General features: G+C 35.6%; 1 protein-coding gene across 1 annotated transcript; it reads left to right on the forward strand.

Annotated features, from left to right (window-relative positions):
- The first annotated feature begins 236 nt into the window (after window positions 1-236).
- LOC132551297 (alkaline phosphatase-like) lies at window positions 237-16,698 on the forward strand. Its single transcript, XM_060215424.1, has 10 exons — window positions 237-366; window positions 2,561-2,781; window positions 6,490-6,664; window positions 7,684-7,856; window positions 10,894-11,001; window positions 12,101-12,203; window positions 13,374-13,526; window positions 13,762-13,953; window positions 15,263-15,421; window positions 16,400-16,698. The coding sequence occupies exons 1-10, from the start codon at window positions 237-239 to the stop codon at window positions 16,696-16,698; spliced, it is 1,713 nt and encodes a 570-aa protein (XP_060071407.1).
- The last annotated feature ends 1,614 nt before the right edge of the window (window positions 16,699-18,312 follow it).

An 18,312-nucleotide genomic window follows, 5' to 3' on the forward strand; every position in this document is an offset into this window, starting at 1 on the left:
AAGATCCCTTATAGAAGTTATCGTGTTTACAATGACTGATATATATGTCTATTCGTCACCTTTTACAACCCTATAACAAAGAAGTATGCTAATTTTGATCCACATATCCTACTCACCAGGCTTGTATTATGTCACGTGGTATCAGGTCTTCGGGTATCTACAACTCGTCCCGGCGAATATTCCAGGTATTATTGGAGAATCAGCTGACGAAGTAAGGCTAACTTTAACATCTAGTAATGACGATGCTTGAATTAACGAAAATTTTCACGAGTTTTTTCTTGTTTTTTTTCTGTTGTAATGGAATGCTGGTACCGATTGACAAAAATGGACAGATGACTGATGGCCGTTTCAGTGGGAACCAAGAAAGTAAGTATATATCTTAATGTAACGGAATTGAGACCACTGTAAATATCTTATCTTTAAAACACAGCTATGTGAGTGTGGTATCATTTTAAAATATAAAGATGTACATACAAATAAGTTAAGTAGTTGGTAGACGTTAAGTCAATGAGATTTGGCGTAACCTGCTTGCCACGTTTTAATTCATTCGATTAGTGACACGGTTCAAAATACACATGTACTTGACGTTGTTCTAAATTATCACATCTTTGATATGATAACATTTATTGGGCTGCTGCACCTCCCCCTCTAGATCTTGACTTTTCTATTGATCTCTTCGTGTTTTCCTTACTCGTCTCCTGTCCTTCAAAATTTAGGCCCTTAACATTACTGACGAGTCCTAGAAGGACAAAAACAGCTGTATGATGCAGTTTAATTTATTGTTTGACTCTACTGTATTTTACTATTAAGTATGAAAATGTGCTATTAACTTGTGTGTCTTTTATATAATCTTTTTAATCCTTAAACTCCCTTACTCATAATTTCAAATTTGTCATAGAAATTGTACGAACGATTATCCCGTCATTTCAGTTTTTCCTCTTTAAACTGATTTATCGATCGTTGTACCATCTTTTCCCCGTCGGCTGAAAAGTCCCTGTCCCATTAAATAAATATATCTGATTTAAATCAAATGAAATAAGGTTCTGTACATTACCATATAACATTGCGGTATCGTGACGTCATTTTTCAGTCTTCGACGTCATTTTCACCATAAAAAAATATCAAATTGAAAGTATAAAACGGAATCTTCCCGTCACTTTCCATATTCCATGTCTTTTTCTTTAAGCCTGTTTGATAATTTCATTTTTTGTTGGAAATATGACGTCATTTTCACCAAAAAAAAATATCAAATTGAAAGTATAAAACGGAATCTTCCCGTCACTTTCCATATTCCATGTCTTTTTCTTTAAGCCTGTTTGATAATTTCATTTTTTGTTGGAAATATGACGTTATTTTCTTGAGGTAAATGTTTTTTGATCATGATGTCACTTAATTGGCTATAAGTGGTCTATAAATCTGAAGGTTCTGTTCGTTCTTTTATTCAGTAGAAACTAATAGAAAATGGGTGGTCGGGTAGCTCAGTGGTAACGCCCTCGTCTTTCACTTAGCCGTCCGGAGTTCTATTCCCGGAACGGACATGGAAAAGTAAGCGGTCACCTGCTCTACCATGTTGGTTTTCCAAGGGTACTCCTGTTTCATCCCACAATAAGACCACATAGAATTTAATACTGATGGATTTCGCGAGCAATATTTATCCGCGAAATCAAGTGCCAAAGACAAATTTATTTCTTGAAAACCGCGAAATATTAACCCCGCGAACAAATATAATTTTACAGTATTTCATTCAGTCAATATCCGGTAAACAATATTATAAATCATAGAACGTTATTAATCAGCAAGAATTTGCCACATACAAGGGTATGGCTTAAGACAAAAACTCGAGTTATCTGAAACCTGCGATAAAGGCACGTGTGAAGTATTTCTTATTAGTTTTAGAAGTGATTATCGGGTTAACTTATCACATTTAAGGGCCCACCGTGATCATACGTGAGACAGGTTCCTACAGAATTTGTGACTCCATCAAATGACTATCCGCACGACCGTGTTGAAGAGCGAAATCGTTTTATTTATTTTATGTCTAATATGTTATGTATCGAAGGTATTTAGATATTTTTGTCACCTTTGATTTTCGCGATAATCATGGGTGTTCGCCGGTAAGTTCGAGTTATTGTCCTATTTGTGTTACAACTCAATTCTTATCTTCTCCACCCCTGTAATACTACTAGTGCTAATAGCAACTGTTTAGATTTATCAGTTGTCCATTTAACAATCACGAGTGATTCCAACACCATCACGCAGTATTCTATATACCCAGAAAGAAATATTCAGTATCGAAGTATATTCTTCTCTAATAAGTTTACATGAAAGGACATATTTTCTGGTGATGTCTTTTTTAATTTCTAATTGATCTACTTTTCTTATTTATTTTACAAAATTCATTCGATAAACGTGGAAATTGCTTACGCTTGCAGTATTTTCCATTAAATACTTGGAATATTAATCTTTGGCATTTCTTTGTCTGAAAATATTCTAAAATCACGAGTTGTTTATTTGCGTCGACGGCTTATATTCTAGATAACTATATATATTTTTCTCATAGCACCACTTCATTGGAGGAACATAGCTAAGGAAGATCTGAACAGGCGCATTAACTGGAAACCAAATGTGGGCGTTGCAAAAAACGTGATATTTTTTCTTGGAGACGGAATGGGTATATCCACGGTGACCGCAGCACGGATCCTGAAGGGCCAACTGCAGAACAGGACTGGAGAGGAAGGACAGCTGGCCTGGGATGAATTCCCTAATGCAGCATTAAGCAGGGTCAGTGTTTTAAGTAGTAGACGAGCTTCTGGGTGAATTGTTGATTATTCGACCTAAATGTACAAGAAGTAGTTGTAAAGTTTGTCTAAAGATTTCAGTCCACGCAACAGCAAGGGTCTTTTGAAAATTGTTAATATTAATGCATGGGTCACTGACGGATAATGTAATCACTATGAATTGTCAATACCTAGATCCCATTCGGTATTTGATGAACAACAGAACACTCAGTCCTTGCCATCAACAGTAAATTAATTTTCAATCCAAAAGCGGGCAAAATGGATTGTAAATGTTCCGGAAAACATATATAAATGTTTGGGTCACATGAAGTGCAGAACAAATTGCAGAAAAAAAGAAGGGGAAATGTCATCAATCCAGATGTTGTAATGGGGCTAACTCGTCGGTTTTGGTATCCTTAATGTGTCTTGTGTAATAGACAAAAAATCACAGTTCTGCACACGGCACACGTGGAATGCAGAACACCTTATTCTTGAACTCACCGATATCCCCTTAATAGGTTCCCCTATCCCTGATACTACAAAATGCAGCAATATACAGCTAGTGTTTCCTTTCCTCGCTCCTGTGAATATCTTTTCGACAGGGAACAAGAATTCGAGTATTAGACCTTGTATATATAAACATAATATGTTTCATTGGAATAAATCAAATGGCCTATTGTACACAGCAAAGAAATGATACGAAATAAATTGATAAAAAGTTATAGTTGGTGTTTCTGGCATTATACTGAACAGTGCACGATCGCGTGTAGATTAGATTTAGACCTTAGCAACCGTCTGTTATCTCCAGAATATCACGTCGTTAGTAACCCGAGAACAAATAAAAGTTAAGCGCCATGTGCAGAAGTCAAATTTACACAACAGCTTATGTAGACAAGAGAGCACCTCTTTGTATACACAATTCTCATCAACACGTGGGAGTTAACACCTTTCCAAGGAGTCATTATTATATACATTAAAGATACAGTTTTACAGTGTCAACATTTAAAGGACATCGTGTTGTTTAACCCCGCTGTGTTTAGTTTGCATCGGCTTACAAACGAGTTTCTTTGAGTGTTTGTCATTTGTGTGTATGTCATTTTCTGATAATATTTGTATGACAGTACCCCAATAAATGCAATTTAAGCATAAACTATCCAGTACACTGCATATTTGCCACTAAACTTCATGTACGTTGTATAAATATATAACTTTATATTCGGTGGTTGGAATGAAACAAAAACGGTACTGGTTTTGTAATATCCAAATGACAGAAAAAGAGGTCCAAAATATTTTTTCAGCATTAATGATAATTGTGCGCAACTTTTTTCCCCGAGTATGTGTCACTATACTAGACCAATAATTGGAAACTGCATCCAAAATAATGGAGTAATAATTGAGGGCAGTTTTAACATTACAGTGTTATTATGAAAAGTTGTGTTAATACAGTAAATAAGAGACCCAAGGTCCTAAATTGTCGCCTTAGTGAACTCACAAACGGACACAACTGGAATTAATGCACAGTAGATAGAACAGAAAATAAAACACGCTAATTGCACAAGGGGCATGTTATTTGATTTGGTCATATTTGGGTATTGGGACGAGTTTATGAAATTTCAGTCAATTGGTTTTTTGTCTCGCCCACAGCCCCTTGTCCTATTCTAATATTTCTAACCACGTATGATCTATTTCCAACAGAAAATAAACAAACTATGTTCTAAAATGTAATTTTCTTAAATAAACTATAGTAAAATCCTCCCCCCCCCCGCCTCCGAAGAAGGAGTAGTGAGATTATGATGTCATGTAATTTATAATTTTGGAAATGCCCCTTAAGACCCTTCCGTCAATGGGTATTTGATTCTACCGTAGTTGGGTATTGAGAAAATTTTTGAATTTTAACCCTTTTTGACCTCGTCTCTCAGGCCCCTGGGGTATTCGCACTATATAATTTACAGTTTTATTTTTCCTTTTGGCATGTGAGATATCTGTCACGTATCATTGAAATCAGATCAAGGATTTTCCAGAAGTCAAAAGTATAAAAAGTGTACAGACGCACGAGGGATGACGCCGGACAAAAGGGTGTCGCAATATAGGTCACCATGAAACTTTGTCTCAGCTGACATAAAATGTGGCCTTGTCTCAAACCTGACTGAATATAAAGTAGTAACTACCTACAGTGAAATACAACTACTCATTGATAATTTACAAATGTCCCGAGCGAAGTGCTTTAATTCTATAAAAGTTCAGACGGTTGACTAACAGGGGAAATGACTGTGAATCAATTTGACTGCTGTATCTAGCAGCATGTCTTAAAATACGGCTATGTTGGTCACTGCTTGCAGATCAGAGGTTACTTCTCTTACGCCATCTACTTAAGGGGACATAGGAAGGTTCACGGATATTGTCTGTATTCCACTACATGTTCGGAGGAGGAAAACGATAAGAAAATACAAACATATCAAAATATTCATAATCCAAACTTAAATTCAATACAACTAGGTCAAAAAATGAACAAAGGATTGGCATGGAGACTCCACAAAAAAGTGCATGGCGAATAAGACCAGGTATTCCGGAAGAGTAGGCATGTTCGGCTTCGTCGTTGACACCTGCCATGTAAACATTATTCATTGCAGGTAAATAATGCATTCAACAACGGAACCAAAAGGCAAACTAACGAGCATCAAACACGGCCTGCTTCATATCGCACAAAGAAATGAAATATTTCTCAACGAGATGATTATAACGACATTAAAACTTCCCCATAATTTTTCACCAGCCTGCATCTTTTGAAACGAGTTTTTATGTCAGTTTCCTCGAAAATCGTGATAATGGTATCAAACCTTGAATATCGAATCATCTGCGACATGTAAACACCATGGATTGGGGATGCAGGTGTGTTTCTAACGAGAAATTGAAAATTCACAAAAGGGAAATCATCAAGCTTATCATACAGCTTGGTGGAAAGCTGTCCATGTTTGTTTCGTTGTAGTAAAGGATCGAAATACGCGGCTGATGTAGGAGAGTCTGTCGTGACTTGATTTCAAAATTCTGATGGGTAATTAAAGTGGACCTCAGCAGAGTCGGGGTTTTCGTCAGGGTCTTCTAAGTGAACATTGGAGAGATCAAGATAGATACGCTGGCTCGGTTGCAACACTTGGATTCTTGCTATTTCTTTGCGATCATGCTCTTCCTTCATGGGCCGTAATGTCAATTCTTGACGTCGCTCCCGGCACCCGTTCTTACATGACCCTTGCTGTTGCGAGGACGTTAAATACCTTAACAGTTAACAAAAAATAAAACACTTCAATTGTTTCTTCTGAAGAGTTAGCACCCGTTATTCGAGTTCATTTAATCATGCTATGTGCTTTGCTCTTTGTATAATGAAATATTGAATTTTTTCTTATTTTTAAGAAAATCGTTGTCATAGTAATGGGGAAATTTTATTGCAGTGTGATAAATCAGTAATAATTACGTCATGCAGGGTGTCACGCGGAAAAAATATTTCAATACATAGTATTCATTATCGACTTTTTTTTTACTTTGTCCTCTGATTGGTTGTGAGATTAACAACGGAATCTCTCTATGCTCTTTATGATATTATAGTAACTGTACGATGATGATTCTCAAAAGATTACTCATTCAATGTTTTCTCGTGGTATAACATGCTAGCCCTTCATTGTTGTACCTGTGCCAAAAATCATTCTCGTGTTTCTAGACATATAATCAAGACCACACTACCCCGGATTCTGCTGGAACTGGAACTCAGTACCTATGTGGTGTCAAATCTAACTTGGGCATGCTTGGATTGGAGGCACGGGTCACAAGAGGGGACTGTGAAGCCTCAAAGGATGCACATCTAACGTCTATTTATGACTGGTCAATGGCAAAAGGTAACGCCTTATGATAAGTTAACTTTAAACATATATCATTTAAATTATATTTGAATAATAACAAAAGTTCTACTGTAGTTTGTTTATCGTAGCAACAAAGAACAAACGTAATGCATTTTAACGTAATTAAGATGTTCCTTAATCATTGGGACAGGATTCAGTTAACATATCACACCTTGTTTCCTTTATCATTCCGTACTAGAATAACATTTGCCGGTATCCAGGTTAAGCGCGTTATTTTGGCAAATTGATGCAATGATGACGCATAGGTGTAAATGTTGACGTAAAATGAATCAAGTTCTCTCGACAATTTATTTGTCCACTCGTCACAAAATTATCTTTCGCTTAACATACTATGGTACATATAGGCTGGTATACACAACATAATGCAGTTATGTTGCCTTCAATTGGGTCACGTGACTTTGAATTAAAGCAACATAAAGACCGTTCAGAAACTTTTCCCGTATATTACACGGCCTCATTTGTCTTGGTAAGTTATTAAAGATAAAGTACATCTATATATAAGAGCAGTTGAGATTCACTGTAGATAAGTTTATTATTCATATCACAATCAGGAAGATTTCCAGTATTAAAGGGCAAATTTTCAACAAAATAGACAAAAATAATACATACTAACCCGATAATTTTAAACCTTCTCATACATATATTCCTATTTATGATTTTGTATGCAGATTCTATTCAAATGTTAAGTTTTGTGGCACATACCCGGGAAAGATGTGACATCATTTGAATGCTGACTTTGCAACAATGTATCTTTTTATGAGTACACTAATCAGTCACGGACTTTAAAGCACCCTTGACTCTCATGCGGTATTAGCATATCAAAATTATTCTTTACATAGTCACCATACAAATATTTAAATATATTTCAGCGTGAAAAGCTGAAATATTGTTGTTAAATACATAAAATGGTTCCGAGATCTTGGACTTGGATTCCGATTTTGTGCTGACAAAGATATCATCGGATTCTTTTTTATATTAAAAAAAATTATTATCAGGAAAGGCAGTTGGGGTGGTAACTACTACACGTATCACTCACGCAACTCCGGCCGCCGGATACGCCAACGTAGCTGATCGGGACTGGGAAGGGGATACTCCCATGGGGAAAGTATTTGGGAAAGGCTGTAAAGACATAGCCGTACAGTTAGTGGAGGAAAACGCCGACATTAAGGTGAGAGTCACGAGCTCATTATGGTTGATACCCTTACAACCGATATTGGTTAATTTGATAATCGTATTGGTGGTTATATTCGCGGGTATGATATTTTCACGTGTTTGACGATTCTTATTGTGATCGCCAATAATTAATCTGTGACGTAATGAGACTCGAGTTAAGTAGATATGTTTTTACATACAGATCGCGAAATTAGAATATTATCTTTCAATTTTACAAGTAAATTTTTGACCCGTGAAAATTAGCGTATATGCAGTAATTGCTTGGTGTTACGTTTATTCCGAAAATGATCACATGCCTATTCTCAGTATAATGTGACTCTCTGAAATGTCCGGCAGTGTACTTTAAGCAGTATACTTCAGTGTGGTAGCACTATGGAGTCGGCATCAGTTCCACTCTATCACAAGGAAGTTTATATATACATATTACAATCTCCCAAAAACAAACGTATTCAAAATATGCACTTTACTTACATCAGGTGGTTATCTTTAGATGACAATAACTTGTGATATGACGATAAAGAAACAACATCCGACATAGAATATTCATAAACAAAGCGACATGTTTACCAAGTATGGGCATGGTCGAACAAAACAGTCGAAGTTGTTGTGTGGAATCTAAACGGACGAGCCAGGACAAATAACAATGCATTTGTTTTCGTTACTGTCCTCACCTGTATTTAAAGACAACTGAAATGAATCACCTATTTCTAATTCATTGTCATTTTGCTTTCCTTGAAACGCCTCTGTTGGTAACACTTTGACCTTTTCGCCGAACATTCGAAAGTGTTTGTGGGACTGTGTCATGAAAGAAACATACCAAAAAATGTACTTTTAGTATGTTAATGTTAAGAACTGGTTTTCTCTTACCCCGGACAGGGATATCCACAGTTTCTACCGGTGTGAGATTTTTTTAACAGCTTAATAATCCCCCCGAGGGTCGAGATCCCCCTGTCTTATCCCAAAGGGGGTGAAAGATTCTACTAATCCAAATTCATGGCGTTAATACCATTCGTGCGCTGTGTATGAAATTTTATTCCATGACTTTGGTTTCATATTGTTTCGCTTCATAACAACAGCTGCGCACTATCACAGTTAGACTTAAACAAACATATCAAAGCTTTCCGATAAACACGAGCAAAAACACTCCATTCGAATGCGCCGGAAGGTCATCCTAAAATCAACCTACTTGTTGATAGAACTTCAAAGGTTGCATCTGCCGGGAAATACGCCCACATTCGCATACTGAATCTATATTTCATATTTAGAATTATTTGCAATATCATTGTGCAACATTTAAAAACAAGAAAATACTTTTTAAAAAAACGCGTGAAACACCGAGTTTTTTCCACCGAGAAATCTTAGAATTGTGCTTGCTGCCAAAGTGAATGACCGTTAAAGACGAATGCGCCTGAATAACTATCTTGTTTACAGTCATATTGCTGCCCAATGTCTCAGCTGATGTTACTTTGCTTTCGGTCATTTCTAGGAGGTTCTATCCGCAGCCGTATCAAGGTGATTGAGGTGGTATTTAGGCTCCGTAGTTTGTGCTTAGTCTTGAATTATACTCAAATACTTGGTTAGACCGTTGTCGGTGTTATATCACCGGTTCTGGTATCATTCTACCACGTCCAGTGTGGTCGGATTGCGCCGTGGTAACGCACTCGACTTTCATCCAGACATACGGGGTTCGATTACCAGAATCAGTATGGTGTCAGCTACCCGACCACGTGGTTTTCCCCGGGCACTTCGGTTTCCTCCCTCGCCCTCGCGCGCTTCCATCCGGGCTAACAAGAGTGATAAATATAAGTTGGGAAAAATTGTTTCGCAATTGTTGTTGAATAGATAAAAGTTTATCTATTTATGTCTAAGCTGAACTTTGAACTCTGGCCCAGGTAAAGCACGTGTCAGTGGTGCCATGATCCTCTAATGTCTATGGCCGTGATGAGGGCGTAAGGTCCTATAAACAAACAAAAGGTTTTTCCTTATTTTTGTATACGTACTTTTTAATATAACCCTTTTTCGTAGTTATAATGCTGCAATTTTTTCTGACGTACCGTTGACTAGATTCTGATTATATGAATTTAGCAGAATGAGGCTTTAGCTTCTGGCGATATGTTCGTTAGGGTCATCCATGTTATTAACAATGCACAAACATTTGCGGATGGTACATCGTGGTAATGCTGTCTCAAATTATTTTCGATGATCAGTAAAATTCCACGTTTACATCTCGAATGAATCACAATTTATTCATTATCGTTAAACAAAATTAACGTAGAAGACCAGCTTGGGTTATATAAATGCGATGTTTACTGGTGATAGGGCCAGTCGATATAATACAGGCTGCAGAAATGTCAATAGCTTGCAATACACGTTAGTGTCACATTCTATGAAAAAAGAACAAGAATTTTACAACATGAGATTCATTTGCTTTCCCCTCGCATATCGTAAAATATGGCCTATACTGGCACCTCTACCTGTAAGACTGGTGAAGTCGCAGCTGTTTTTCAGAGAGCCAAAAAATGGTCTGCTGTATTATACTGCTTCATGATCGTAGAAGACGTAGCCAAGTGGATTTGGAATTGTTTTCTTCTGTCATTTGTACCAAGGGGACATTCTGGAGACCAAACCTGATCTACTGCCCCATTGCTATATTTTGGATCTTATTTTCCGATCTCCCATTCTTGGTTTCCCTCTTGACCCCGTCCTCACATAACCCTAACTGCATTTTACCCAGTAGAGATATCAACAATAAAGATTAAAAAAAAACATATTGAGGATTAAGACCATTAAGACGATTATTCCCCGAAGGTCAGCTTGACCAAAGAGTCTATAACAGACAACATATTACATATATGGGTCGAATTGACTTCATCGGCAGAAGTGAGATAAGCCCGTAGCAATGGTTATCGTGATAATTGGAAATGTTTCAACCGTATAGAATTTCATTTATATAAACTATGAATGAAGATATTCCAAACTAATTTTGGAAGTATTATATCTATTTTATCATAGAAATCTGTTTCATTTTTAAGGTCTTAATGGGCGGAGGAAGGAAATTCTTATTACGGAACACGGATAAGGACCCGGAAAACAGAAACATTACAACGCACGGACGAAAGGACGGACGAAATTTGATACAGGTATACTCTGATCTCTAAATGTATCAGACAAAATTTGATACAGGTCTACTCTGATCTCTAAATGTATCAGACAAAATTTGATACAAGTATACTCTGATCTCTAAATGTATCGGACAAAACTTGATACAGGTATACTCTGATCTCTAAACGTATCGGACAAAACGTGATACAGGTGTACTCTGATCTCTAAAGGTATCAGACAAAATTTGATACAGGTGTACTCTGATCTCTAAACGTATCGGACAAAACTTGATACAGGTATACTTTGATCTCTAAACGTATCGGACAAAATTTGATACAGGTGTACTCTGATCTCTAAAGGTATCAGACAAAATTTGATACAGGTGTACTCTGATCTCTAAAGGTATCAGACAAAATTTGATACAGGTGTACTCTGATCTCTAAAGGTATCAGACAAAATTTGATACAGGTGTACTCTGATCTATCAAGTTTTCGGTATCGTTGCAACTGTTAGTCGTTTTAATTACTGAAAATGACCGCAGCATTTGTAACTTAAATATGACGAAAAGTGAATGACAATGTTCTGCAATTCAAAACTTGTAAATCACTTTCGGTATCAATCATAGGATACAACCATTTAAAGGACATTTTACTTGTGGAATACTCTTTTTTAAATAAATATAAATGATTATACAAACCAAAGCAAGGAACAGAACATTTAGAAACACCCTTTGTTGCATTCTCGTTAAATCCTTCGTAATTAATCTAAAATATTAGAAGAGATTCTGATAATCTCTTTTCACACTGATTATCGATTCAGCAATTTTTCTTAAATGATTCCAGCCGCTCTCTTTAAAGATTATAACTTAAACAGCTAAGATGTGATGCCTAAATCAGAATATTATAAGGGAAGTAACTCGACAAATATTTTGCTTATACTTTAGAGTTATCAAAGAAGGGTTTCAAATTTTTATAATTATATGATATTTCATAATGCAATACAATATGCTTAAAAGCATTGTTTCGACCCTACGAATGTAGTCAAACTAAAAAGAAAGCTTGTTAACAAACTTATACGTTTATTATATATTAAGAATATTTTGAAGTGATAAATATAGATAGTTTATTATATCAACAGGAGTGGATTAATAACAAACAAGAAAGAAAACTTTCCCATCGTTTTGTATGGAATCTGACTGAATTCAACTCTGTCGACCCAACCAAAACGGACTACTTACTGGGTAAGGAAACTTCGATATTTTTTTTTTTTTTTTAAATTGATTTATTTTTTCTTTGTTTTTTTTTTTTTTTTTTTTTGTTTTTTGTTTTTTTTTTTCCCCACAAAATGTAGTTTTTGGTATGTGATTGATGCATGTGATGATTACGAGAAAAATATACCGTATAACTGGTATTTTTTGCGGGTCAAATCTTTCGTGATTTTCATTTAAAACGTCCGAATTACAGTTTTAACAAAGTTTAACTTCGCGGCACTGGATGTATAAACGATATCTTGTACATAAATGTCTCATTATTTCAAGGACCAAATTTTCGCGATCACTCTTATGTACCGAATATGTAGCGAAAATAGCCCTGCAAAAATAACCGACTATACGGTATTCAATGCACAAAAGCAAGACCTTTCATGGATCGACAAGGACCATGTGGATGTTTTTAACTGACCCGACCTACTTTGTCATCAACGTAAAAATAAGATTTAGATAGAGTCAGATAATAAATTAAACTGCATCAGGTAAGTTTTTTCACCGGAAGTGGATTATGCATAAAGTCATACAGATAATAATGATTTTTTTTATTACGGCTCGTCAGTTTCGGAAGTATTAAACTGGTTTCTAACAAAAGTATTTACACAGGATGTCGTGCGTACTCAGTTTCATATGATGTGCATGTGTGTCTATATTCGTATCGTTAACAAAATACTTGTTATGCAGTAACAATACAGCATTAAAGACGTAAAAACAAAATTAATTTTAAAATTGTTTTCCCTTTATGTTTTTAAATACTAATGTCCATCGCGTGTTTTGACAGACGATACGTAAACGTTACGATAGTTTTAGCATAAGTGTTAGTATAAGCGATTTTGAACGCATATGATATAAGCCTGTCGTGTGTAAGCGTGTCTACTAAACAGAAAAAGTAACAGTCTTAAGTTACGCTTATCTTGGCCTTATTTTGCCTTCAAAATATGCCTATTCATTAGACATAGCTCAAAGGACAAGAAACTTGCATCTGTGTGCCGAGAGATACCGCGGACTACACATATTTTTGCTTTATTGTAGATTGAAATATCGAATTATGAAAAATCTTGACAATTACTTTTTAAATTTCGTATTATGAAATACTTCCGGATGATTTTTTTCATGATCGCTTTGTTGTGCTTTTGATGAATTCAGGATTATTTGAAGCTGACCATATGCAATATGAAGTTGACAGAGAGGATCCGGCGTATGAGACAGCAGGGGAGCCCTCTCTAGCGGAGATGACGGGAAAGGCTATACAGATACTACAACGCAACACCAAGAAGGGTTTTTTCTTACTCGTTGAGGGTAAGGATTACAACGCTTAATGTAAACATTATATTATACAACCTTACGTTGTCAAAACGAATGCGATCGCGTAATTTTGGTCTTGATGCAATTGTCGAAAAATGAATATTTAGCAAATTTCAAATGTGTTAAAATGTCTGTCTTCTTCAACCGATATTTCATTATGAAGGATATCCTAAGCACCAGGTAAACAGGTGCTTGAAAATCGTAAAATGAAAGCATATGCTTGTTCCAGGAGGACGAATTGACCACGCCCATCACGAAAATCTTGCTGACAGGGCATTGCACGATGTGTTGGCATTAGAGAAAGCTGTACAAACAGCAATGGACCTTACCAGTGAGAAAGACACACTGATCGTAGTCACCGCCGACCACTCTCATACGTTTGTTTTGTCAGGATACCCGTCTAGAGGCAATCCGATACTTGGTGAGAACATTTAACTTAACGAGATAGTCCTATACCTATCAAATGACACATAACTCATGAGGCAATCATTCATATGAATAGCGGCCTCACATTGCCTTATATGTTACAGAAAAAAAACCAAATTGTTCAGTTATCGAACGGTTGTTAGAGTAGCTTGTGGTGCTTCGTTATTCACTGTGGTACGATTATAATTATTCCCAACCCAACGAAGTAGCCCTTCATTCTAACATTGTCAAGGTCAAATAACAGTAGTCTGGGCCTTTTGGTTATTTGGAAGAGATCGTTTAAAGTTTAACTAAAAACGATCCATTTTTTTCAAATTTTCAAAATGGCGTTCCATGTTAACGGTTATTGTCAAAAACAAGCTGAAGACTTCATCGGAATGGAATACCCTGTCGACTACAAAAAGAATTTTTTCAAATAAAAAGAATGATAAAATTTAACCCCGGACAGTAAATACTTATTGAGTGAGTAGTGTTTTGAACGTTTGACATATGACGTCATATCGGCAATAGTGGAATTTCATTTTTGTAATTAAAAAAGACTATAAACATATCTCTTACCGATTCCGAAATTTCGACGCCACAAAATCATGGAAGAAGAATAATAATGATTAGAAACAGAACAATAACAATTGGTCTGTTCACCAGTTGGTAAAAATTCCTCACATACCTATGGTAGTGAATCTCCAAATTGTTTCTAGAAGTCTAAAGTTAGAAGTGATGTTGCACTATCACCAGTTATAATTTGTTTCATTAAGAGTAACTTTCTTGCAATTTTTTCATATCTGACTATTGGATGTTGTATTGTATTTTATTAATGAGTATAAACCATTTCACTGTTTCGTCATGCTTGGGCGGTAATAGAATCATTGATTGATCCAGCATCACTAAAATCAAATGACAAATATTCTAATATTACCATCGGGTGACAGAAGGGAATATAAAGGTATGATTTTAATGTTCACAGTACTATGCTACGAAATTATCATTATATTCATCACTTCCAACGGAACGTTAAACTGGACATAAACAAAAAAGGGTTTCAAACTGAAGTTTTCCATGTTGCTCACTTTAAATGAATATAACGAATGAATAAATGAATGATAACGACAAAATGTTGTATGTCCAGAATTATTGTCAACTGGAGTAGCCGGTATGATTGCTTGCCGATAATTATTGCTAAATACAATGTCAAATTGCATCGGGATATCTAAAAAAGTATCAGATATATTTCATCATTTAGGAAATCATTACTGTTATCGGAGAGGTTTTGTTTATGAATGACCATTATAATAATTTCTCTGAAGGTCTGGTCGATGACATGAAAGGTGGTGTCAAACTTGCACAAGATAACAAACCCTATACCACTCTCCAGTATACAAACGGACCCGGAGGACTGGAGATGCAGTCGCTGATGGCGAATGAAACTTATACTGGAAGACATAATCTCACTGCTGTTCACACTGGTATGTATTTAGAGTAATATTGAGTTAAACAGGTCTTGGTTACAATTAGCTGCCAAAGATAGATGACATCACATCATGTGACAGATGAAAATTTTAAATACTACATATTCATTGTAACTAGATTGTGTAATGGTATAGTCGGCAAAAATATCATATACAAACAGATTCACAAAAATAATTTAATTTCCATCCCGCTTTTGACAGAAGAAAAAGTAATTGATGCAACTTTTGCAACTTGGTAGTTGACTTTGCTGATACTGACATGCTGATAGAATGAGGAAGGCTTCAGGTTCTGTCTCCTGGCCGAGTCATTCAAGGATGTTTAAATATGTTAGTTTTACTCCCTGTAAAACTTTCAGTATTGTGGTTGTCAAACGACTGATTTGACTGTCGTCAATATAATTTGACGGTACGGGTGGTCCTGTTGGAAGCCTTCGCCTCGATACTTCAGGTAGCACTATAATGTCATCATCAGCCTTGCACTATCATAAAAAGTCTTAAGCAAACACATCGGGCATCCCAGACATACGCACTTAACGCATGCCCTCACTTCACAAACATATATAGGTCGTCTTGAAATGACCATAACTGTAAATAGGACGTCAAATAATATAAAACCAAACGAAATTACAGTTTGATGGAAATGAAAGTAAACCGGAGCATTGGAAGGTTGGCCAATATCGAAGAAAGCATATTCAACGCCGCGAAACAAAACTGCTTTCATGTTAATTGTGTTTTCTATGCTTACATTGTCTCATTCCTATCTGGCGTTTTCTGATACATTAATTGTACATATTCATATGAGAGATCTTTCTTGCATCTACTTTACTTCCAAGAATATATACGTACGACCAGATTCTCATATTTTGATATAAGACTTTTTTCTCCTTCAGGTTTAAAATTCGTCTGTAAAGGACGTGTTCTCCGTATTTTATTCCCATTTTACTATAAACTCATTTTTTTCCTTTTCTCCAACAGAATTTAAGGATTTTACCACACAGTCCGCAATCCCTCTAGACTACGAGACTCACGCGGGAGAAGATGTCGGTATATACGCAAGAGGACCGATGTCACATCTCTTTCAAGGAGTACACGAACAGCACTATATTCCACACGTTATGGCGTTCGCTTCCTGTGTTGGTGATTACCGAGACGATTCTAATTGCGCAGCTTCCCTGGTTAGCGAAAATACCGATGTGAATGCCGCAGAATCATTGAGAGGTCATTTGATTCATATTTGCACAGTCCTTTTTGTAATTTTATTAGAACTGCTTTGAAATTATTGCTTGTAAATACAAAATGAAAAAATGGGTCATGTTTATATCTATTTCATACGATTCCGTAGATATATGTTTGAAATATAGTGTAAAACAAGAATGGAAGACAGACTGATGAGAAACAGAGACGAACAAAGACAAACCAAAGAAACTCATTGTGTATTATAACCACAGAATATATAATTGGTGATAACATCTTACAATTATTTTTGTTGTCATTTATCAAAAAAGTATTTCAAGAAATGGCATTAAAATGGTAACGAAACAAGATAGATTAAGAATGTACTTAACTTCCAAACATTAAATATAGCTCAAATTCTACATGTATTACTGCTCAGACTCCTCTTGTGAAAACACAGGGCAATGTCACTATGTTATGATAATAAGTACCCGTCATGTATAAACGTCATTTTGTTTTTATAAAGTGAAAGCAATATATGGCAATAGAACACTGGATCAATAATAAAGATTAATTTTGCCGAAATTTGGCAAAAACGAAATTAATTTCTTCAAATTACTACGATTCGAAAATGTGTATGTAAGGAAAGCATAAGTTCAAGTATACTTCAAGTTGGTTGAAATTGCCAAGCATTTTTTTCAGAACTAATCCCATTTAAGACTGCATGTTGATGTAGGAAGTCATGAAATTATCATTTGGAACCGTTCATAACAGAGTATGGATGCATGACATTTTCTAGCAACAGGAGTTAAATACTTTGTAGTTCTTGTGGAAGAATTTCTACAAAAATAATTGAGGGCTCATATTGCCTCATACAAAATTGAGTTGATTTCGGGGAAAACTTAAAGTGGGCTATACTTTCACAGGTTATTCATTCAAAATACGTTGTAAACTAGTTAACACCTAGATTGGATAATATATTTAGATGAAATGATAAAGCTGTTGATGGAGGTGATGCTGACAAATATTTTCTAATGAGATAAAGTACATACCGATCAACGGCAATACATGAATGTGTAGAAAGCATTGTTATTTAGCAAAACATTGAAATAAAGCAAAGGAAAAATTATCAAAAATTTTCTTTAGCTACTCTCTTTTCTTACTCAAGACATATCTAGATACAGCATCAAAAACTTCTTTTAAATTTGAATTTTGTCCAAAATATAAGATTAAAATTCTTATTTTCTATTTAATGAAATCTGTAAGAATGACTTGTTTTGTTGCATTAAACATATGATATTGTTGAGCTTACGTAAATGTAGTATTATAATATTCAATTATCTGTGCACTCTTGATTTTAATACTGCCATTAGATGTTATGATCGGAATGTTTGATTTACAATAAGATATATAATACTAATTATGCAAGTTTGCTGCTAGAAAACTAAGGCAGAGTATAAACAAAGAAAGATTTTTATACAGACTCCTAAAAATATAAGAAGATTAATACGTTTGCATCATTGGCTTTGTGCATTATAACTCTTTATCGACACGTATGTGTAATGCTTTTTTATTTCAAAACTCAACACAGAAAATAAACATATTTTGAAAATTATGGTAATTCTTTCAATGATTTCTTTTAACCCGGCACTGTTTCCATAGTGTTACCACAATACACGATGCACTGACTCCTACCAAGGCGTATGAACCAGTTC

This window comes from Ylistrum balloti, unplaced genomic scaffold (assembly GCF_031769215.1).
Source record: "Ylistrum balloti isolate Yb309-2 unplaced genomic scaffold, AGI_CSIRO_Ybal_v1 Utg370192, whole genome shotgun sequence".
Taxonomy (NCBI): Eukaryota; Metazoa; Mollusca; class Bivalvia; order Pectinida; family Pectinidae; genus Ylistrum; species Ylistrum balloti.

Excerpts from the sequence above, each read along its gene's own strand:
- LOC132551297 (XM_060215424.1), top strand. The coding sequence starts at position 237 with ATGACGATGCTTGAATTAACGAAAATTTTCACGAGTTTTTTCTTGTTT. Across the intron at positions 11,002-12,100 it reads ACGGACGAAATTTGATACAG|GAGTGGATTAATAACAAACA; the intron begins GTATACTCTGAT and ends TTATATCAACAG. Across the intron at positions 15,422-16,399 it reads TCTCACTGCTGTTCACACTG|AATTTAAGGATTTTACCACA; the intron begins GTATGTATTTAG and ends TTTCTCCAACAG.